Genomic DNA, 23,590 nt, shown 5'->3' on the forward strand with positions numbered 1-23,590 from the left:
TGCCAGTGAAAGGAAGTTTTTTGTGCTTGTAATAAGAAAGAAAAACTTGCTCCACTATCAGATTTTTCTACTTATTTCAAGTGAAAATCTGCTTGAAAAAAGTAAAAAGTGTCTAAAAACAAGCTGCTTTTTATGTGACGAGTCTTATTTTAAAGGGACAATAAGGAGTTTTGTTAAAGCGAAGTGTTTCCACACTACATTTATGAGCCTCCGCACCGTGAAATTCTTTGACCGGTGCAAGACAGACTCATGTTTTCATTCATCAAGAATTAAAGTCAGAGGTTGGAAGACGATCACATACCGTCGTAGTTCCCACCATAAACGGAGATTCGGCGGCGTTATTCTCATGACTCGCCACGAAACCGAAAGTAAAGAAACGCTGGTCGGCTCGCCCAGCATTTCCACCACCACTAATAATAACAAAATAACCATAGAGACAAAACCATAGATTTATCTAAAATGGACCATTAACAAGTGGTAACGGAGATTCATCCACATTCATATGAGACTTTTTATAACCAAATAGAAACTCCTCGTTGTCCCTTTAAGTAGAATGAGATTTGTTTTGACTAGAAATAAGACAAATGTTCTTGGTAAGATTTTGAGTTTTTGCAGTGCATTCTTGGCTCGGCTGCTCCACACAGTTGTTTGTGTCGTGGCTGAATCACTGACGTCAGCGAGTTCCTTCAAACCTCTGGCAGCACATCGACACTTTGATCATCCAGTTCAGAGCCAGAGTGCATTATGGGACTAAGCTGGAGTCGGACTGAACTGAACCGTGCTGACTCAACATCTCTGGAGGTCCGTGCTGCGTCACACGGAGCATCATCCTGTTGGACGTGCACTGCAAAAACTCAAAATCTTTCCAAGAATATTTGTCTTATTTCTAGTCAAAACTATCTCTTTCCACTTACATAAGACTCATCACCTAAAAATTAACTTGTTTTTAGATATTTTTTACTTGTTTCAAACTCATTTTCAATTGAAATAAGTAGAAAAATCTGCCAGTGAAAGCAAGTTTTTTTTTGCTTTTGTGTAATAAGAAAGAAAAACTTGCTCCACTATCAGATTTTTCTACTTATTTCAAGTGAAAATCTGCTTGAAAGAAGTAAAAAGTGTCTAAAAACAAGCTGCTTTTTATGTGATGAGTCTTATTTTAAGTAGAATGAGATTTGTTTTGACTAGAAATAAGACAAATATTCTTGGTAAGATTTTGCATTTTGTTTTTGCAGTGCATTCTTGGCTCGGCTGCTCCACAGAGTTGTTTGTGTCGTGGTTTCTGGGGTCTCCACTTGTGCAGAGCTGTGATTGGTTCGTCGCCGTGTGGGATCAAAACTGTTCATGCTGCTCAGTTACACTGTAAAACTACAACAAAGTAAAACAACTCACAAAGACACTTTTCACCGGTGAGATGAGATGCTGCAGGAATATTCTTCTCTTACATTACTGTATAACGGTTTGGATTTCATTTCATCATTGATTCATCAAATCCAAGATAAAGATCCAAAATGTCTTTGTTCTTTTTTCTTTCAGCAGTGAATTATGTTTCAGTGTCTGTTTTATCACAGTAAAGATGTAGATGTGTATTTTATTTCAGGAGTTTAAGTTGACTGTGTTAAAGCCTGAACACTGTGACGTCTCAGACAATCGGACTCTTTAATTTAACCACAACAAGAACCACAGGTGAAGATGATGATGTATAGTATTGTACAGTGTGCCTGTTTAATTATTGTAAATAGATCAATAAAGCAGTGAATGAGAACTCTGCCGTGTTCCAGACACATCTTCATTCTGTATAATCATAATTTTAAACTCACTTTGAATCTGAAAACTCACCTGTGCTTTAGTCTTAGTTTTAATAAAATGTGAAACGTATGGAGAGAATTTAAATTCAGATGAAACGATCTTCAGGTTGTTATTTCTCACAATGAAGCTGATTGAAGCGCTTAATGGTGTTTTTAATGAAATCTGACCGTTTAACCTGGAAAATTAATCACTCTTACTCACTAATTACAGTTTAACACAGTTCATTAATCAGCGTTGATGCTTTGAGCCGATCGACGTGTTATTGTTATAAAACTCTACCTGTGTATTTACAGAAACAAACTAAAGACTAAATCATTATGAGGCGACTTAAATAAAAAAAAAAGATTTCACAGTTCAGGAATCACAGGAGACAAATGGTCCAAATGTGAACATATTATTTCCCTGCAAAATCTTTAATGTGTTTAGTTTCTTAATCTGATTGTGTTTTAAATTCAACAGTTGCCTGAGACCACGCCCTTTTTCCCATGATGCCCCTCTCCTCTGGATACTTTTCTTTCCTGTGAACAGGGCCGTTGCTATGAATTCTGGGCCCCCTTAAAGAATACTAAAGTGGGCCCCTCCCCCTAACTTTTCCTCTTTTTTTTTCTTAGACTACGTATGTATTATCGTTTTTTATTTAGCCTACTTTGTTTTGATGCTAATGCAGCATTACACTGCAAAAACTCAAGTATCTTAGCAAGAATATTTGTCTTATTTCTAGTCAAAACAAATCTCATTCTACTTAAAATAAGACTCATCACATTAAAAGCAGCTTGTTTTTAGACACTTTTTTTTTACTTCTTTCAAGCAGATTTTCACTTGGAATAAGTAGAAAAAAATCTGACAGTGGAGCAAGTTTTTCTTTCTTATTACAAACACAAAAAACTTGCTTTCACTGGCAGATTTTTCTATTTATTGTGAATTTAAGTGAAAATGATCTAAAAACAAGTTCATTTTTAGGTGATGAGTCTTATTTTAAGTGGAAAGAGATTAGTTTTGACTAGAAATGAGACATTTGGACAAGAAATAAGACAAATATTCTTGGAAAGATGTTGAGTTTTTACAGTGTACTATGAGTATTAGTCAGGGTCTTACGCAGAATAAATCAGTCATACAAAGATTAGACTACTGGGGTTTTTTATGGGCCCCACTGGGCGCTGGGCCCCTAGAATTATCATCACCTTTCTCCCCTATACAACGGCCCTGCCTGTGAAACATTAAAACTGGTCTCAGATCGACATCAGCAGTTCGATCCACACTTTTTTACACTGACGTGACTGAAATATGCAAATGAGCAGATTTAATATTCAACTCAGTTCACTTTGATAAAAGGAAGTAGATTTTCTGCATGAGAGGATTCAACCAGATTTCATATCTACTGTATCTCACAGATATTGAGGAGGCGTCACAAAATGAGGAGGGAAATATATTTTTAAAAACACAGACAGACAGATCAGACATAACTGGACATGTTCGATTCCTTTCATTCAGTTTGAGTTAAATTTACACGTCAACGTCTCAAATTCATTTCAATCAACACAAAGTCAAAGTCAAACAGCAGCAACACGGAGCGTCAGCAGCAGAGTTATGGAGCCTGAACGGGCGGCAGCGTCCTGCAGAGCTGCAGCAGAGAAGGAGGAGAAGGAGGAGGAGCCATCTGGTCCTCCTGGTGCCGGGAACTCCTCCTCTGTAAGGGAGGAGCACGGGACCTCCTCCTCCTCTCCCAGACCCCTTTTCCACCGAGCCGGTTCCAGCTGGTTCTTTGCTTTTCCACCTCCTAAGAACCGGTTCTTGGCTCTTAAAACTGGTTCAGACCAGCAGTGGTTCCTCCAGGTCTGGGGGCGGAGTCACCGGACCAACAGGACCAGCGTGACAGCATATGATAGAGACGTTATCGATACCGTATTGTCAACGAAGCTGAAGCTAAGTGGCTAACAGCAGCTAACGATCATATCAAAACATTTCGCCATCAAAACGTTGTCGCATGTCGCAGCGATTGCAAAGAAGACGGCTTCCTTTTTAATTTTTTTTTCTAGCCGGGTTCAGACTGAGAATAAATCGCTAATTAGCCGGACCACATCGGGTCTGTTTATAACTGTAGTCGGCAGCAAAGACAGGACCATTTCAAAAAGCACTGTTCGATAGTCACCGGGAACTGATCAATTATTAGGCTATCAACCTACCGCCAGTTGATCGTTTTAAATCACTGACTGACAAACAGTCGTCTGTCATTTAAAAATGAAGTTGCGGACTGTGATGAGAATCGGTACCGGAGAATATTGTAACGGTACTTCTTTTCATCACAGCACTACCGTTCAATTAAGTCCTCATCGCGGAATGAGAGCTCATCTAAAAACGAGGATGAAGTCTCCTTTACCGGCGCAAAACCACGTCAGTATTCTCCGGTAGCTTCTCATCAGTCGCACCGTGCAGAGTTTGAGCTGCTCCTCAGTTTCACTGTTTTTTTATTTGATGGTTGTAGGAGTCTCTCCGTGTTTCTCTTTCTTCTGCGCCAGTTAAAAGGGAACTTTTACATTTCTTCAGTCAAGACGATCGTCTCATAAACTATTAGATTTTAGTTAAATTGAACGACTATTCTAAAATCACTGCCCGTCTCTATTTACCAGAGGAAAAGAGATAACTGGTTCTTTGGAGGCACGACGTTGATTTAAGTGCTGGAACGAGCACCAAGTTCTTTTTGGTGGAAAAGGGGTTTTAGGGAGGAGGAGCAGGACCTCCTCCTCTCTCAGGGAGGAGCAGGGAGGAGCAGGGAGGAGCAGGGAGGAGCAGGGAGGAGCTGGGAGGAGCAGGGAGGAGCTGGGCTTCCTCCATCAGCGGAGCCGAAGCCGCCGGCTGCAGCTGTCACCATGTCAGGACGAAGGGTGGAGGCTGGAGGAGGAATGAGGGGGAGAGCAGCAACGTAACGAGGGAGGAGCGGTAACAGGAAGTAAGCTTTGAGACTTGGGGGGGCGGAGCTTCTGGTGTATAAAAAGATACCACACACTTGATCCGATCACACTGGAAAACACGACTGTGGGGGAGTTCTTTTCTTTTAGACTTCTTTGTGCACCGACACGCGCACTTTGCTGCAGACCTTGCCCACGGCCTCGAAGAACGGGTCGCAGAAGGTCTGGATGACCAGCGAGTAGATGCGGTTGATGCACTGGGACTCGATCAGGCAGCTCTTGATGCAGGGCACCACGGCCCAGATGTGGCAGAAGGAGATGCAGGCGAACAGGAAGCCCCAGAGCAGCGCCACGGGGATGCCGAAGATGGCCGACAGGATGCGGTAGCACCAGTACTTGGACACGGTGAAGGTGGTGTAGCTCAGCTTCCACACGCCGTCCAGACTGTGGCTCCCATCTGGCTCCGCGATGACGTCCTCAAACTCCACCTGAGGAGAGATTCAACAGAGAGATAGAGAGAGAGAGACTCTGATTAAAGGGATAGTTCAACATTTTGTCAGATTGGCCCATTGCCATAATCCCTATAGTCATAGCAGTAGGTTCGTTACCTTTAATTGTCGGTGCAAGCTGTTTTTAGAACGGCGGAGCAGAGCCGTGAGCTGCTCAGAGCTACGCTACGGAGGCTCATTATGGGATTTCTTGGTTTCCCTCATCATCAAACTCATCAAATACACAATCCAACAACTCCACAACGCTCTGGTGGACAAGTTGTGAGCTGCACATTCACCACACTATGAGATAATAACACAACGTTACCACACAGAGTTGTTTTAGAGGGAAATTCATGCAAAACCGCTGATGCACGTTGCCTTCAGGGACAGTTTTTCATCAAGCAGTCACTGTATTTCCCTCTAAAACAACTCTGTGTGGTAACGTTGTGTTATTATCTCATAGTGTGGTGAATGTGCAGCTCACAACTTGTCCACCAGAGCGTTGTGGAGTTGTTGGATTGTGTATTTGATGAGTTTGATGAGGGAAACCAAGAAATCCCATAATGAGCCTCCGTAACGTAGCTCTGAGCAGCTCACAGCTCTGCTCCGTTGTTCTAAAAATAGCTTGCACCGACAATTAAAGGTAACGAACCTACTGCTATGACTATAGGGATTATGGCAATGGGCCTATTTGCCAAAATGTTGAACTATCCCTTTAAAGCACATCTGTGAGGAGACGTCGCCCTCGTCGCTCTGACCTCATGTCAGAGTCAAGAGGAGCGGCGGCTGCAGAGTAGAAAGGTCGAAGCAGCAGCAGCAGCAGCAGCAGCAGCAGCAGCAGCACTTCATCCAATAAAAAAATAACATAAAATCCCCCTAATGCACCGGTGGAGCCGCGGAGCCGTGGAGTGGTTTCTAATGCTGCATCCAAATTGCTCTAAAAGCTCCGGTCCAACACATTTCAACTTCGCCTCATGTAAAATGCATGAGAGCAACAATGGGCCAATTTGCAGTGTGTTTGCAGAGCGTGCCACCTGCTGCTCTGGAGAAGAGCCATCGCACTCACAGCTGAAACTTTGCCATGAAATGTGAATTAACTTTGCAGTAATCACTCAGCAGCGAACACACTGCACAACTGAAAAACCCTCTCGCTGAGGTCAGAGCAGGAAGTGAGAGATGAGACGGAGCAGATCCTGGGTCAGTCTGACTCACCTACTGTACATAACATGTAACATATATACGAAATATGGCCAGTTATTTTAGAATCAGAATCAGAATGGGATTTATTGGCTAAGTATGTTGCATACATACAAGGAATTAGACTCCGGTTTGCAGCTCTCTGACGTTCACATAAAAGACGTACAGCAACAGCTGAACAATAATTTCAGAATAATAAGAATTATATTATTGCATGCTGTTCAGGAATGTAATCTTTGAATATATTGCATGAAACTTTGAATATATTGAATGAAACTGTGAAAATATTGAATGAACCTTGACTATATTAAATTAAACTTTGAATATATTGAATGAACCTTGAATATTGAATGAAACTGTGAAAATATTGAATGAACCTTGAATATTGAATGAAACTGTGAAAATATTGAATGAACCTTGAATATTGAATGAAACTGTGAAAATATTGAATGAACCTTGACTATATAGAATAAAACTTTGAATATATTGAATGAACCTTGAATATTGAATGAAACTGTGAAAATATTGAATGAATCTTGACTATATTAAATTAAACTTTGAATATATTGAATGAACCTTGAATATTGAATGAAACTGTGAAAATATTGAATGAACCTTGAATATTGAATGAAACTGTGAAAATATTGAATGAACCTTGACTATATAGAATAAAACTTTGACTATATTGAATGAACCTTGAATATTGAATGAAACTTTGAATATATTGAATGAAACTTTGAATATATGAGCAGCGAACACACTGCACAACTGAAAAAAAAACCCTCTTGCTGAGGTCAGAGCAGGAAGTGAGAGATGAGACGGAGCAGATCCAGGGTCAGTCTGACTGACTCACTCCACTCAACACCAGAGAGAGAAATGGATTAAAACATAATGGTGTGTAACTCGTACAGTAGCTGGGGGGGTTTTCCTGCAGTACGTAACTCAGTGTTGTGTTGTGTTGTGTTGTCATGGCAACAATCGCAGGACAAACGCATGCTCAAACCTAAATAAATCACCCAGAGTCGCACAGCGGCCCAGTGGATCACTTTCACACTCTTCTGCCCCATTCCCAAAATAAACGGGGAACAGGGTGCAGCAGCAGCGCCACCGGAGATCTACGTATGTTCAGGAACTTTCTACACTGTAAAAAAATAAATAAAACAAAAACTAAAAACAACCTGTTTAAGTTCAGTTCTTCTATCTAACACACAACAAACCTTCACCACGTCCTCGTTGATCTGTTTGGGATCTCTGTTGATGAGGTCGATCTCTTTGGTGTGGCTGTCCTTCACGATCTTCTCCTCGTTGCCGTGGTACTGGTACTGATCCGCCATGGTGCTGGTTCGGGTTCTGGTTCGGGTTCTGGTTCTGGTTCTGGTTCTGGGAGCTGAGGGGGAAACCGTCCTAGTGAACGACGCCGCTTCACTTCACTTCACTTGACTTCTCTTGACTTCTCTTCTCTGCTGCTGCTGAGCCCCGGATCAGCACTGAGACGCTCCCGCTGACATACCAGAGGACAGCTGCTGCTGCTGCTTCTGCTGCAAGCGGCCGGGTAAAAATGGAGGCCTGACCCCCGCCCTGCACACACACACACACACACACACACACATACACAACAACACACAACTACACACAACCACACACACACACAATGCAGAGTGCACACAGACAGAAAAGGTATGCCTTAAAGGAGAACCATGCAGGGCTGTGTCACATTTCACAGGAGGTTGTGGGGCGAAGTGGGCAGAGTTTACACAGTGGCACGAACTTCCACCGCAGAGTGAGGCGCACACACACACACACACATACACAGACACACACAGATACACACAGATACACACACACAGTGTTTTGTCACTGACTGTAAGTTAATGTAACAGGATCGGGAGGATTCACAGTGTGACACTCTTCACTGTATCAGCTCCTTCGTACGGTTTAAGATCAGATTTACTTCATTGTCCCATGCAGGAAAACTGGGCAACACTTTAATTTACAGGCTGTTAGTTATGTGATAATGTCAAGAATTAACAATTAATCACAAGAAATAGTCTAAAAATAGTACTGTCATGTTTTTCATGAAGATTACTCATGCTTTTCATGCTTTGAATTATTTGGGAAAGGACAGAATTTTTCTCCACCAAGTCCTTTGCAGTTGACCGATGTTTCTGGGCTGTTTCTACACAATCATTTGTTATTTCTTGGCCATATTTCTCTTTTATACCAAAATAATATTTGCACATCCATGTGTCTTCTGTTGCAGGTGCAAAGGTCAGTGTTTAACATTTAACATTTAACATTTATTTATTTAGAAGTCAGGACAATGCACATCAATAAAACATGTACCGCAGTACCTGTAAATGTGCCAGATTGTAGCCCAAGGGCTAATTTCCATCTGGAGTCCTCTGTTGCTTCAGTCTTTGAAAAAGGAGAAACCCCGACACTCTAAGGAAGGTCTTTGCTACTGAAACGTTAGTGATTCAATAAATGGTGACGCTGAGCAGGAAGGCTTAGGCTATATTTCTCCACATTACTATGGGATTGACTGTTATTTCTTGGCTATTTGTTGACATTATCACCTAATTAACAGCCTGTAAATTAAAGGGTTACCAGAAATTTCACTTGGGTGTGAAGTGCATGGTGCATAATGTAGGTACATTAAATAAAAAGTAAAAACTAGGTACAAACATTAAAAACCACAGGACTGATAGCAACATAATACAGCAACAAAAAAAACAATGAGCATCAAGTAATTGGATAAAGTGCAATATTGTGCAAATCAATCACTAGTAATATAAATAGTAAAAAGCAAGTAGTATAACAATACAAACCTAAAAAAAGGGAGAAACATTGATAGTGTCGACTGCTCCGGTTTACATTTTGGTCAGCAGCGACACAGAAGCAGAGAAAAAGGAGAATTTAACACGGTTGCTGTTATATCAGATGGCTCTACAACGACTTCCTGAAGGCAACAACTGGTATTCAGAGAATAAAACCTGTAACGTTGTCATCTGGATGCTGTGAGTCACCTGAGGGTCCACACAGCTGCTCACACACTAGAATATAATAATACAACAGCAGCAGTTATGGTCTGTAATGTAGTTCCTGTCCTTGGTTTTTATTTATCAGCCTCAGTCTTTGCAGAACTGAGCCTGTGTTCTTCTGTTCAGTTGGGACGACATGTCTGTGTGTGTGTGTGTGTGTGTGTGTGTGTGTGTGTGTGTGTGTGTGTGTGTGTGTGTGTGTGTGTGTGTGTGTGTGTGTGTGTGTGTGTGTGTGTGTGTGTGTGTGTGTGTGTGTGTGTGTGTGTTTGTGGGGGTTGATCTGCCTGTTTTGCATAACAAATACATTTAATTTGCAGGTGCAGTTTTTTCTTTGTAGAGACAATTCGACTGAACATGAGCATGAAAGAAAATGTGATTCAGTAATTTGGACTCAGGAGGAGGTAAATGGAAATATATAATTTGCCGTTTTACTCTAATTAACGAGTTTATTACCCGAATCAGCAGCGAAACAACAAAGTGAGTCAGTGAAAATGCAGCTTCATTAGTGCACAATAGGAAAACAGTCGACACGCCCAGATCCTGAGCCTCCTCATAAAACTCAATCAGCCCCAAAAATAAAACTCTGATTCATCGTCTTTAAGCTGCACAGTTGTTGCTATCACTCTGAGCTTTCCATATCAGCATATTGTATAAACACTGTGTGAGTCTAAAGGACAAGGAGGAGGAGGGGGAAGAAGGAGGAGGAGGGAGAGGTTCCAACTGTTGATCTGTTGCTGTTTATCTGCAGGAATAGCACTGCAAAAACTCAAAATCTTACCAAGAATATTTGTCTTATTTCTAGTCAAAATGTCATTTCTATAGTAAAAACAAATCTCATTATACTTAAAATAAGACTCATCACATTAAAAGCAGCTTGTTTTTAGACACTTTTTACTTTTTTCAAGCATATTTTCACTTGAAATAAGTAGAAAAATCTGACAGTGGAGCAAGTTTTTCTTTCTTATAACAAGCACAAAAGGTTTTTCTACTTATTTCAAGTGAAAATTAGTTTGAAACAAGTGAAAATGATCTAAAAACAAGTTAATTATTAGGTGATGAGTCTTATTTTAAGTGGAAAGAGATTAATTTTGACTAAAATTGAGACATTTTGACAAGAAATAAGACAAATATTCTTGGAAAGACTTTGAGTTTGCAGTGAGTGTAGAAGCGTGACTTCAGCCTGGTCTGGTTCCTGCCCCAGCTCCCTGGGGGGGGAAGGAGGGGGGGGGGGCAACAGGACCGGAACGCATGTGATCAGGAGCCAATTAGAGGAGCATGTGTGTGTGTGTGTGTGTGGAGGTGCAGCGGGAGCAGAGGCCGGTCCGGACAGGAATAGCAACTGAAGCTGCAGCCTCTTCTCTGTCATCGAGTGCAGACAGACACGCAGCTCCGCCTCTATATTTAGACTCATGTAGTAGAATCACTGGTATCACTATCACTGCTGCTGCCTCACACATACACACATAACATAACATGGCACCTACTGTATATAACATGTAACATATGTACATAACGTGTAACATATATACGAAATATGGTCAGTTATTTATTATGAATTGTTAGTTTTTAGAATCAGAATCAGAATGGGATTTATTGGCTAAGTATGTCGCATACATACAAGGAATTAGACTCCGGTTTGCAGCTCTCTGAAGTTCACATTAAAGACGTACAGCAACAGCTGAACTATAATTTAAGAATAATAAGAATTATATATACATACATACATATATATATACTGTATATACATGCCGTTCAGGAATGTAATATTTGAATATATTGAATGAAACTTTGAATATATTGAATGAACTCTGAATATATCAAATAAAACTTTGGATATATTGACTGAACCTTGAATATTGAATGAAACTATTAATATATTGAATGAACCTTGAATATTGAATGAAACTGTGAGTATATTGAATGAACCTTGAATATTGAATGAAACTTTGAATATATTGAATGAACCTTGAATATTGAATGAAAGTGTGAATATATTGAATGAAACTGTGAGTATATTGAATGAACCTTGAATATTGAATGAAACTGTGAATATATTGAATGAACCTTGAATATTGAATGAAAGTGTGAATATATTGAATGAAACTTTGAATATATTGAATGAACGTGTGAATATATTGAATGGAACTTTGAATATATTGAATGAAAGTGTGAATATATTGAATGAAACTTTGAATATATTGAAATAACCCGGAATATTGAGAGAGAGAGAGAAAACTTTATTGATCCCAATGGGCAATTCAGTTTGCAGTTGCACCTAGCCATGGTGAATAAATACATAAATAAACAAAGGACAATACAATAGCACAACCAGCATGACGTGAAAAGAGTCTCAGCAACACATTCAAATTGACATTCAACATTTAAAACATTTATTGAATGAAACTGTGAATATATTGAATGAACTTTGAATATATCAAATAAAACTTTGAATATATTGAATGAACCTTGAATATTGAATGAAACTGTGAATATATTGAATGAATCTTGAATTTTGAATGAAACTGTGAATATATTGAATGAACCTTGAATATTGAATGAAACTGTGAATATATTGAATGAACCTTGAATATTGAATGAAACTTGACTGATGTCATCAAGCCACTGCTGCCATCTTGTATTTGTGTAACGTGTGACTGTGACTGTTTCTGCAGAATCCACCGCAGCGGCGGCACCAGAAAATTATTATTTCTCTCACTGCTACCTAGACACATAAAACAAATACAGTGGAATCTCCCCTTTAGCAATTTCTCAAATTAAATAAAAGTTTCACAAATTCAATAGTGGGTGTGTCGTTAACAAAGTTAATGTAATGATGCCTTGATAACGTCAGTCAAGTTTCATTCAATAAATTCAAAGTTTCATTCAATATATTCAAGGTTCATTCAATATGTTCAGAGATTCATTCAATATATTCAAAGATGATTAATTTCCTGAACGACATGCCATAATATACAGCAGACACTATTTTTAAGGCAGGGTGTGGCAATCTATTTAGTCTATTTTCTATTTCTACATCTATTTCATCTATTGGTTTGAATTGAGCTCCAAACATGTTGGACATATCCCATGATGCAACACTGTGATGCATCACCCTGAATGGGAAACACTGGTTTCTCTTCTAAATCTGCAGCTTCTGAGTTCAGTCTCTGTTGATATCAAATATTTTATATTAAACATGAAACCAGGTTTTACAGAGAGAGAGAGAAGAGCAGCTTGGTCATGGGTCCTTTAAATCTTTATTAAATCAAAATCCTGAAAAAAAAATCTTTATTGAACACAGAGCAGGTTGATTATATATAACTCAGAGTCTCACAGACCTGTGGAGGATCATGTGGAGGTTTGTGTGTTTTCTATTTTTAAATCATAAAAGTTGGTTATTTTATTTATTTTATATTTCACACTGAAACACACACAGCAGCAGCAACAGCAGCAGCAGCAGCAGCAGCATTAACACCAGTTTCACACATCAAACTGTGTTGTGTTGTTTAGTTGATTGAGATATTAATTCAACTTTATGGTCATTGCACATGTCAAGACGAGGCAGATTGCATCTGAGAAGTGCAGGCGCAGTAGATGACACAGTATAAATATGAATATGAATATAAATATAAAGTGCAGGAATTCAACAGGGAGACAGAACAACAGCTGATGGAACAACAGGATCAGAGGTCATGTGATCAGGAGCCAATCAGAGGAGAGTTGGATCAGTTCCAACATCCACATATGTGTTGTAATGATCAATGATTATGATAAAACACACTGTAATGTACAGAGCTATATAGGATGGAACACATTACCCAATAACATCCAAAAATATTAACTCAAAACACATTTTTAAAAAGGTAGTTATAGGTCATTTAAATAAATTGTAAAATTCAACGAATAAGAAATATTCCGTTCCCGGGAGGCTTCTTTAAACGTTGAACTCTGCCAGTGAACAATGGACCAAGGCAAGGCCCACTGCCACACAGAAAACGTACCCACACCCAGGTTTCACCACCAAAAAAAAGAAAGGCAAAATAACAAAGTGTCAAAAGTCTCTCTCTGCCCGACGACTACCTTACAGGGAGCTCTCAAGTAAACACAGACAGGCAGTTAAATCACAAACCATCTTGAAAAGAAGACTACTACAGCTACAAACCTTTACTTCACCTCATGGTTGTTCGATCCCGGACGAGCCCCCAATTGTTACGCCCCAGAACTTCGTTGGCCCAGAGGGGCATAACAATGGACCCAAGCAATGACCCCAACACAAACACAAAGACACTAAATTAACTAAAAGGAGATTTAATATAAAACACAAGAGTGATACAAACAAGTAGACAAACTAAAACAAACAAAAGCCATGATGGGAGGCAGGCAAGCCCAGCAGTCCCCACGCACTGCCCCCTCTTCTGGTGCCAGCTGCAGGGTTCTTAAGCGTAGCGGCCCAGGTGAACCTCGTTGTCCTGATTGGGACCTGGATGGAGCTGTGGGGGAGAAGGGAGGGAGAGACACACACACACACAAGGCCGAACCCCTTCCGGCCGTAACAATACATTGACTAGAAAAGTAACATTCTTCAGTCTCTTCAGAGCAGATATTTGAGTATTTCTGGTGTTTGCTTCAATATTTTGGCCAGTGCGGGTCTGTGGTCTAATTTGTGTCAATTTAGGGTCCTTGATGTAACCACTGATGTATACGATGATGAGTTACAGTGATCTGTAACAGTGATGAATGTAAGTATGAACTATGTTTTTAATAATAATAATAATATTTATTTATAGAGCACATTCCATCAAAGTGCTTTACAGTGCTTGTTTTAATTGCATCGAGGACCCCAGGAAGGAAGAATAGTTGATGTCATGTCATCAGCTGATGGGGATCCTAGAAATAAAGAGATAAACACACACACTGTGTTTCTCTATCAGCCAGATGGACGGTGCTTCAGCCACAGCAGCTTCTGGTCTGATGAGCTGGTTCAGTAGCTGCTGCTTCCACCACACAGAGTCTGCAGCCGCTGCATGGTGATAAGGAGGAGCAGCAGAGGCACAACACAGAGACCAGGAGGAGGAAAGACACTGTTCTTTACTGTTTTAAACTGAACTGAATGAAGGTTTTTCCTAGGGCTGGGACGATATGCTTTTCTCCCGATTCGATTCTTCTACGATTTTTTGGATGGCAATTTGATTTAAATTGCGATTCTACGATATTGCCGATTCTCTTGATTTTTAGTCTTTAGCATTTTTAACATTTATCTGCACACAAATACTGTAGGAGCCTATAAATGAACATACTCCATTATAAAGTGAACTTAAACCCTTTTCAAAACCTGTTACTCTCTGGATGTAAAAAAGGTGAACAAATGCACATTGCACAATATTTAAAAAAAAATATTTAAACAAATAGTGCGCGACTCTGCAGCCGCTTCATCACCACCACACACTAAGGGAGCTTCTGCAAGTACAACACATGCACTGCAATTACATCCTCATACTATACACAACACATGCACACACACACAACACACACACAGTGTAGAATAATGTAACCATGAGCTGAGAGTCAGTAAATATCAGTGTGGACGTTCTAACTCAAACTGTTATTATTCCTGATGAACATGAACCAGGATGTGGTTTAGTGACTCCGTCTGAGCTGTACAACATGGTTTTTAATTGGTCACAGTAAAACACACACACATTTACCGTGGGAAAATGTGGAGAAAGTCTAACAGTATCCAAATGTGGACACCACCAAACCCTGAACTGCAGACCTTAATGTTAGTGCATCACAGCCATGTTACATCTGAACTGCATTTATTTGTTGTAATATTGATACTACAGAGACTTGTTTTTTAAATGATGATTGAGAAGGGGAGAGAAAGCCAGCACACTCACACACCAAAGTCTTTTTTTGAAACAGTGAACATCTGCGCTTGCCTGTCCTGCAATAAAAGAATGGTCAAAGGGATACTCTCAATATGAGTGTTCTGGCTGTTTCTCCCCTTCTCAGTCTGCTGCTGTAGCTGTGCTCCTCCTTAAGATTTATCCTTTTATTTTTTTGGGTGAGTGCTCGCTTCTCCCTCCTGTGTTCACGTTTTTAAATTATGATAACATTAAAGTTAAATTGTCCATGTTTGAAATAAACCAAGAAAGTCATTATAGCAAAAATACACTCATTAGGTGAAAGACTGGGTACAGACAGTTCCACTGCTGTATGTGGAGGTCTACTCTTTGTAAAGAAACTGCCAAGAGGGGACTAACCCTAACCTAACAAATAATTAAAAAGCACATTTGTAGTATTATTATGGTAAAACACTTTAAAGGGATAGTTCACCCAAAATTGCACTGGCACTGCATGTCCATATGACGGTTGAGAACGGAGCTCACTTTTATTCGTCCAAAAAGACACACCAAAAAACATCCAAATACCTCCATACTGCTTGTCTGTAATGCCCCTCTTGTATTGAAGCCCCGAAATGAGAAATTGTTCCAAAAAAAATTAAATAAGTCTATATTTAAGCTTGTTTGTAGCGGAAGCTCCCAGTGTCTCAGTTCACTGCTCTTCCTGTGTCAGTGCAAATCTCGCGAGATTGGATTTTCCCTTCAAGCTGCCGTACAAACATGTCGACGCTCTCTAAAGCAAGACCCTTGTTATATGTAGATATAAAAGAAGAATTATAAGGCTACGGAAACCAAACAGGTTTTATTTTATAGTGATTATACACTGATACTGATATATTCATGGTAGTAGATTCAGATTTTAACCATAAACCTTCTTCATTATTACACACTGGACCTTTAACAGTGAATTTAACCCTCCTGTTGTCCTTATGGGTCAGATTGACCCAATCTGTTCCCTTCCTCCATCCTTCCTTCTTTCCACAATCCATCCTTCCTTCCTTCCTTCCTTCCTTCCTTCCTTCCTTCCTTCCTTCCTTCCTTCCTTCCTTCCTTCCACAATCCTTATACCCTTCCTTCTTTCCTTCCTTCCTTCCCTTCGTCCTTACTTCCTTCCTCTTTTGATCCAATCAACCCAATCTGTTCCCTCCTTCCATCTTTCTTTCCTTCCTTTTTCCCTCCCTTCTTTCCCTTCTTCTTCCTTCCTTGAACGAATCTGCTCCCTCCCTCCCTCCATCTTCCTTTCCTTTCCTTTTCCCCTTCCTTCTTTCCACAATCCTTATTCCCTTCCTTCCTTCCTTCCTTCCTTCCTTCCTTATCCTTCGTCCTTACTTTCTTCCTCTTTTGATCCAATTGACCTGATCTGTTCCCTCCCTTCTTCCTTCCTTTTCTTCCTTCCTTGAACAAATCTGTTCCCTCCCTCCTTCTATCTTACCTTCCTTTTTCCCTTCCTTCTTTCCACCACATTTCCCTTCGTCCTTCCTTCCTTCCTTCCTTCCTTCCTTCCTTCCTTCCTTCCATCCTTTCTTCCCTTTGTCCTTCCTTCCATCCTTTCTTCCCTTCGTCCTTCCTTCCTCCCTTGACCCAGAGGACAACAGGAGTTAAATTCAATCTTTTTTTTTTTTTTACTGTAATGACCAGAAGCAGGAGTCCACTTGGCGGTGTAGCCCGATAGCCCACTGTGTGTGTGTGTGTGTGTGTGTGTGTGTGTGTGTGTGTGTGTGTGTGTGTGTGTGTGTGTGTGTGTGTGTGTGTGTGTGTGTGTGTGTGTGTGTGTGTGTGTGTGTGTGTGTGTGACGACCACCTGGGGTCAGCACTGTGCAGCTCATCGCCTCTGAACTCGGAGCAGAAACGAGCAGCTGAGACGGTTTATCTGTTCTTCCAGAGGAGCAGCAGCTTCGTTTAGTTTACTGAGCTACACACACACACACACACACACACACACACACACACACACACACACACACACACACACACACACACACACACACACACACACACACACACACACACACACACACACACAGATCTCCGCTGCGTGTGTTTTAAACCCTGCTGACAGTCTCATCAGTTTCCTTAATGCTCCTGTTGACTCTCTCAGGTCTCTGTGGTGGATCAGAGTCCAGACCTCCACCTCTTCTCTCACGTCTGAGCTGCACTGCAAAAACTCAACATCTTTCCAAGAATATTTGTCTTATTTCTTGTCAAAATGTCTCATTTCTAGTCAAAACTAAACACTTTCCACTTTAGATAAGACTCATCATCACCTAAGAATTAACTTGTTTTTAGATAATTTTCACTTGTTTCAAACTAGTTTTCACTTGAAATAAGTAGAAAAATCTGCCAGTGAAAGCAAGTTTTTTGTGTTTGTAATAAGAAAGAAAAACTTGCTCCACTATCAGATTTTTCTACTTATTTCAAGTGAAAATCTGCTTTAAAGAAGTAAAAAGTGTCTAAAAACAAGCTGCTTTTTATGTGATGAGTCTTATTTTAAGTAGAATGAGATTGTTTTTGACTAGAAATAAGACAAATATTCTTGGTAAGATGTTTGATTGAGGAGGAGGAGGAGAAGGAGGAAGAGGAAGAGGAGGAGGAGGAGGAGGAAGAGACCGGTCCCTCCCTCACACCCAGGTGGGACATAGTGGACTGTTGACCGCTGCTTCGTCTTCTCATTAAGACCCATGTGACAAACGTCCAGCGGCAACATGACAGAATAAAATCACTGTTTGCTTCCTGTTTAATTAAACCTGAGGAAGATGATGAAGATGATGATGATTTATATCATCTAGGAAAACCTTCTGTGGTATAAAAAGATCTGGACATTATGTACAAACAAGTGGCTGCATTCTTTTGTGTAAATTCATGTTTAATCTTCATTCAAATGAAGTGTTAAAGGTCATAAATAACAAGTCAGGAGTGTAAGAAGTTCAGGTTTTTCAATCTAAAGTGTTAAACCTTTAATTTACTGCCTTCAGTCTCCAGTTGTTTCCCTGCATGTTAAAAGGGTTTTTCTTGGGAGTTATTACATCGTACAATAGATTCTCCAGCTCCGGAGTGAAGTATCTGACACTTTGTTTAAGCTGCTGCATCACCAGGACACTGAATTAAACTTTAAGAGGAACTATTCAGGATTTCTACCTTAACTTTGTAGTATTTCCATCTTAACTCTGTCGTATTTCCACCTTAACTCTGGAGGATTTCCACCAGTGACAACGAGGAGTTTCTATTTGGTTATAAAAAAGTCTGATATTAATGTGGATGAATCTCCGTTACCACTTGTTAATGGTCCATTTTAGATAAATCTATGGTTTTGTCTCTATGGTTATTTTGTTATTATTAGTGGTGGTGGAAATGCTGGGCGAGCCGACCAGCGTTTCTTTACTTTCGGTTTCGTGGCGAGTCATGAGAATAACGCCGCCGAATCTCCGTTTATGGTGGGAACTACGACGGTATGTGATCGTCTTCCAACCTCTGACTTTAATTCTTGATGAATGAAAACATGAGTCTGTCTTGCACCGGTCAAAGAATTTCACGGTGCGGAGGCTCATAAATGTAGTGTGGAAACACTTCGCTTTTACAAAACTCCTCGTTGTCCCTTTAACTCTGTAGTATTTCTATCTTAACTCTGTAGGATTTCCGACCCGGTGTCAGTTATCTTGGTAGATGATAAATCACCTTATCCACCGCTCCATGGATTGATTTCTCACCGGCTTCGTTGTTGGAAACAGATGCACATGGAGGAGAGGAGGGTTAGAGACACAGAGGAGGAGAGACCACACCTGGAGAGGTCAGGGTTTAAAGAGATCATCTAGAAATGGCTGCCAGGTCTGGTCGATCTAACTAAGGTTGTTCATCATGTTCATCATATTGAAGTTTCTCCACATGCAGCTCAGAGGAAACTTCTCTTCACCCTGTCTTGTCAAACACATCAACATTCACTGAGTCATTTTCCTACAAACAGATGCACAGTCGGTGACAGTGACAGTGAATGAAGCTGAAACCTTCCCTCTCTCTCTCCCTCTCTCCAGATGTTTACAGCTCTTCCTCCTCCTCCTCCTCCTCCTCCTCCTGTGTTTCCTGTTGTGTGATAAAGGTGAGAATGTGTTGCTGGCTCTTATCTCTCAGCTTGCTGCCTCGTGTTGCCATAATAACACCGGTCTGTGTGGACCTTCACATTCTCCCTCTCAGACTGAAATCACTTGAATGCATCTCTCCTCAGTCCTCACACACTCTGGCCTTTTTTTTTTCTTCTTTTTTTTTCTCCATGCATCTGTATTTTAACTGTGGCTGTTTATTTCCACTGATCCCGGGGCGATCTGCTGCCATTTACCATTCCCCAGACAGATGGACGGACGGACCGACTCCAATCTCTGCCTCCAGACGTCATTCACATTTTGAGAATAACATCAGCAGCCAGACACTTAGCAGATAACATGTATCTCACTGTTTGTTGGAAATTCCTGGAAGCCTTTTTTTTTTTTTTTTTGACAGAGATGTCCAAACAGAGAGCGGAGAGGGAGGGAGGGAGATTCACAGGTGCACAGCGCCCTCTGTTGGCCACGCTGGGCGCAGACTTCTGCTGCTCTGTGAATAAATCTTCATTATTCACTGCAAAAACTGCAAAATCTTACCAAGAATATTTGTCTTCTTTCTTGTCAAAATGTCTAATTTCTAGTCAAAACTAATCTCTTTCCACTTAAAATAAGACTCATCACCTAAAAATGAACTTGTTTTTAGATCATTTTCATTTATTTCAAACTAATTTTCATTTGAAATAAGTAGAAAAATCTGCCAGTGAAAGCAAGTTTTTTGTGTTTGTAATAAGAAAGAAAAACTTGCTCCACTATCAGATTTTTCTACTTATTTCAAGTGAAAATCTGCTTGAAAGAAGTAAAAAGTGTCTAAAAACAAGCTGCTTTTAATGTGATGAGTCTTATTTTAAGTAGAATGAGATTTGTTTTAACTAAAAATAAGACAAATATTCTTGGTAAGAGTTTGAGTTTTTGCAGTGTTGACAGTGGTGGACAGTAACGGAGTAAATTTACTTTAGTACTGTACTTGAGTACATATCCAGAGGATTTGTACTTTACTTGAGTATTAGATTTCGTTGGTACTTATTACTCTACTTGAATACATTTCCAAGACAAATATTAGTACTTTTACTGGAGTTAATTAGTAGTACGGCTGAAAAGTACTGGTTACTTTCAGGTCTTTTTCTAAACTCCTATTGGACACAAGCTGTGTTTGTCAGAGAAGGAAACCCTAACCCCTAAAAGCAGCACATCAGTGCAGCTGCTTTCAAAGAGTTCATTCTCACTAACAAGAGTTAAAAGCTCCTTACATTCATTTACAAACAATTAGAGTCATTCATTGATGTGAAAAATAAGACATTTACTCGTAATCATGTTTAAAAAGAGACATAAAGAAATGATTCTCCAGAGGTGCATTGAATAATTCACACAAGGTGTTTGCTTACTTACTATTTGGATTAAAATGTGGCAGGAAATGGTACATAGTATAATGGAGGAATTAAATAATAAATGTAATGTCTTTGTGCTATGATTTTAATTAGAACATATAGTTAAAATGATAGGGGTAGGATTAGATAAGTTTATACTTCTTCCTACTCCTTTTCGCTCATGTAAACTGCGTTGCTTATGAGATGTTACTTTTTTTGTGTATACATTTTTGCTGTTCACTTATTTCCTTATTATTATATTATTATTTTATCTTAATTAATTAATTTTTTTACATTGTCGTTTACATGATCGAAATAAAGATATCAATCAATCAAACAATCAAGCTACTTTTACTTGTAACGGAGTAAATTTTGACCAGTACTGATTATTGATCCGTTATTGTTGAATCAGTCACAGTTTCCACTCAAACATGAACAAAGACGTCTTCAGTCTCAGAGCGGTGACAGATCAGGGATCAGTGATCGGTGATTATAGCTGGTGGTGAGTTTGGTAACCATGGTGATGAAGCGTGGAAACCATGGTGATGAAGCGTCCTGCAGATTGAACTGTGGGTCCTCTGCTGCTGCTCATCTGACCTTCACTCACCTACGGCACTGAAGAGCAACGATTTGACTCAATCATGGTGAATTACAGAGGACAGGAGTATAAAGGTAACCACTGCACTGCAAAAACAAGAATATTTGTCTTATTTCTTGTCAAGATGTCATTTCTAGTCAAAACTAACTTCTTTCCACGTAAAATAAGACTCATCATGTTAAAAAAGAACTTGTTTTTAGATCATTTTCACTTGTTTCAAACAAATTTTCATTTGAAGTAAGTAGAAAAATCTGCCAGTGAAAGCAAGTTTTTTTCATGTTAGTAATAAGAAAGAAAAACTTGCTCCACTATCAGATTTTTCTACTTATTTCAAGTGAAAATCTGCTTGAAAAAAGTAAAAAGTGTCTAAAAACAAGCAGCTTTTTATATGATGAGTCTTATTTTAAGTAGAATGAGATTAGTTTTGACTAGAAATGAGACATTTTGACAAGAAATAAGACAAATATTCTTGGTAAGATTTTGAGTTTTTGCAGTGAACCCTCCCCCCAACCTCCAACCTCTGACCTTTGACCTCTGACCTCTGACCTCTGACCCCCTCAGTGCTGTTTTCTCCACACTCGATTCTGTGATTTCACCTTTTTTCATCAGTGGACACCAGTCTATTACTCTGATACGTGAATCCATAATGAACTCCTCAAAAAAAAAAGTTTGGAAGCGTTTTTTCAGTCAATCGTTTCTCCTCTTTGATAATTCCAATCAGGGGTGTATTTTACATCATTGGAAAGCCTGATTAGTCACCTTTTTCATTCATTCATTTGGATTTATTCCATTCATGGTTTACATTCTACACATTGTTGCACATATTTACATAATGTAGCCTACACATTGCCACCATGAATGAAAAGGAGCAGGATGAAGAAAACTGCTCCTCTCTGTTGTTATACTTACATTGGCTTACTTCAACACCAATATTATTCTCTGTTTCAAAATATTAAAGATGATGAAACATAGTAGTGACAAGAAAACAAACAAAATAGCAGCGGACACCACTCGTCAATCTATCTTTTTCTCTTTCTCCTTCTTCTTTTTTGTAGATGCTTATCTTTTCTTTTTTTTACGAAATACACATTTGTTTTAAGCTTAACCTTGCAGATGTATGTTTAAACCTGTAAGGATTCTGCAGTGAGATATCTGCACTGAGGTTGCCTTCAATGATGACAAGTCACGTTTAGCTGTGTTGCTCATTCCATGAACGCACGATCTTTACAAGTTGTACCTGGTTGTAAAGGCGACTAATCAGGCTTCCCAATGATATACAATACAACACCAATTGGTTTTATCAAAGGAGAGAAATTACTGACTGAAAAAATGTTCTTTGAGGAAACTGACAGAGCTGAACTAGAGTTCAATAATCAATCAAAAAGACGTTTTAAAGACAGTTATCACATGTGGCTCGATGAAGCATTTCAAACATCTGTCCTACACATCTGTCCAGAGTCTAAACACAGCAGTGACTTATTATCAATGAGCCTGTCAATCAGAGCAGATCAATACGTTTACTGCCCTCTGCTCGTTTCCACGTCGCTCATTGAACCAGCTTCACTGACGACCTGCTTTATCTCCCTGTGGATATGAAACCAACTTCACTTCAGTCTGTGATCAGCTGTTCGATTCCTTTTGACTTTACAGTGAGAACTTGGCTGAATCTTGGTGTTGAGCTTTATCTAAAGGGATAGTTCAACATTTTGTCAAATTGGCCCATCACCATAACCCCTATAGTCATAGCAGTAGGTTCGTTACCTTTAATTGTCGGTGCAAGCTATTTTTAGAACGGCGGAGCAGAGCCGTGAGCTGCTCAGAGCTACGCTACGGAGGCTCATTATGGGATTTCTTGGTTTCCCTCATCAAACTCATCAAATACACAATCCAACAACTCCACAACGCTCTGGTGGACAAGTTGTGACCTGCACATTCACCACGCTATGAGATAATAACACAACGTTACCACACAGAGTTGTTTTAGAGGAAATACAGAGACTGTTGATGAAAAACTGTCCCTGAAGGCAACGTGCATCAGTGGTTTTACATGAATTTCCCTCTAAAACAACTCTGTGTGGTAACGTTGTGTTATTATCTCATAGCGTGGTGAATGTGCAGCTCACAACTTGTCCACCAGAGCGTTGTGGAGTTGTTGGATTGTGTATTTGATGAGTTTGATGAGGGAAACCAAGA

General features: G+C 39.8%; 2 protein-coding genes across 2 annotated transcripts in view; one reads left to right on the forward strand and one right to left on the reverse strand.

Moving 5' to 3' along the window:
- gpx1b (glutathione peroxidase 1b) overlaps nt 1-23,590 on the forward strand; it is a 320,730-nt gene that overhangs the window by 25,515 nt on the left and 271,625 nt on the right. The window lies entirely within an intron of this gene.
- Nucleotides 4,612-8,009, reverse strand: cav3 (caveolin 3). Its single transcript, XM_083972411.1, has 2 exons — nt 7,618-8,009; nt 4,612-5,200 (listed from the first exon to the last, which is right to left on the reverse strand). The coding sequence occupies exons 1-2, from the start codon at nt 7,732-7,734 to the stop codon at nt 4,859-4,861; spliced, it is 459 nt and encodes a 152-aa protein (XP_083828537.1). The 5' UTR covers nt 7,735-8,009; the 3' UTR covers nt 4,612-4,858.

Source organism: Trachurus trachurus (genome assembly GCF_905171665.1).
Source record: "Trachurus trachurus genome assembly, chromosome: 5".
NCBI classification, from domain to species: Eukaryota; Metazoa; Chordata; class Actinopteri; order Carangiformes; family Carangidae; genus Trachurus; species Trachurus trachurus.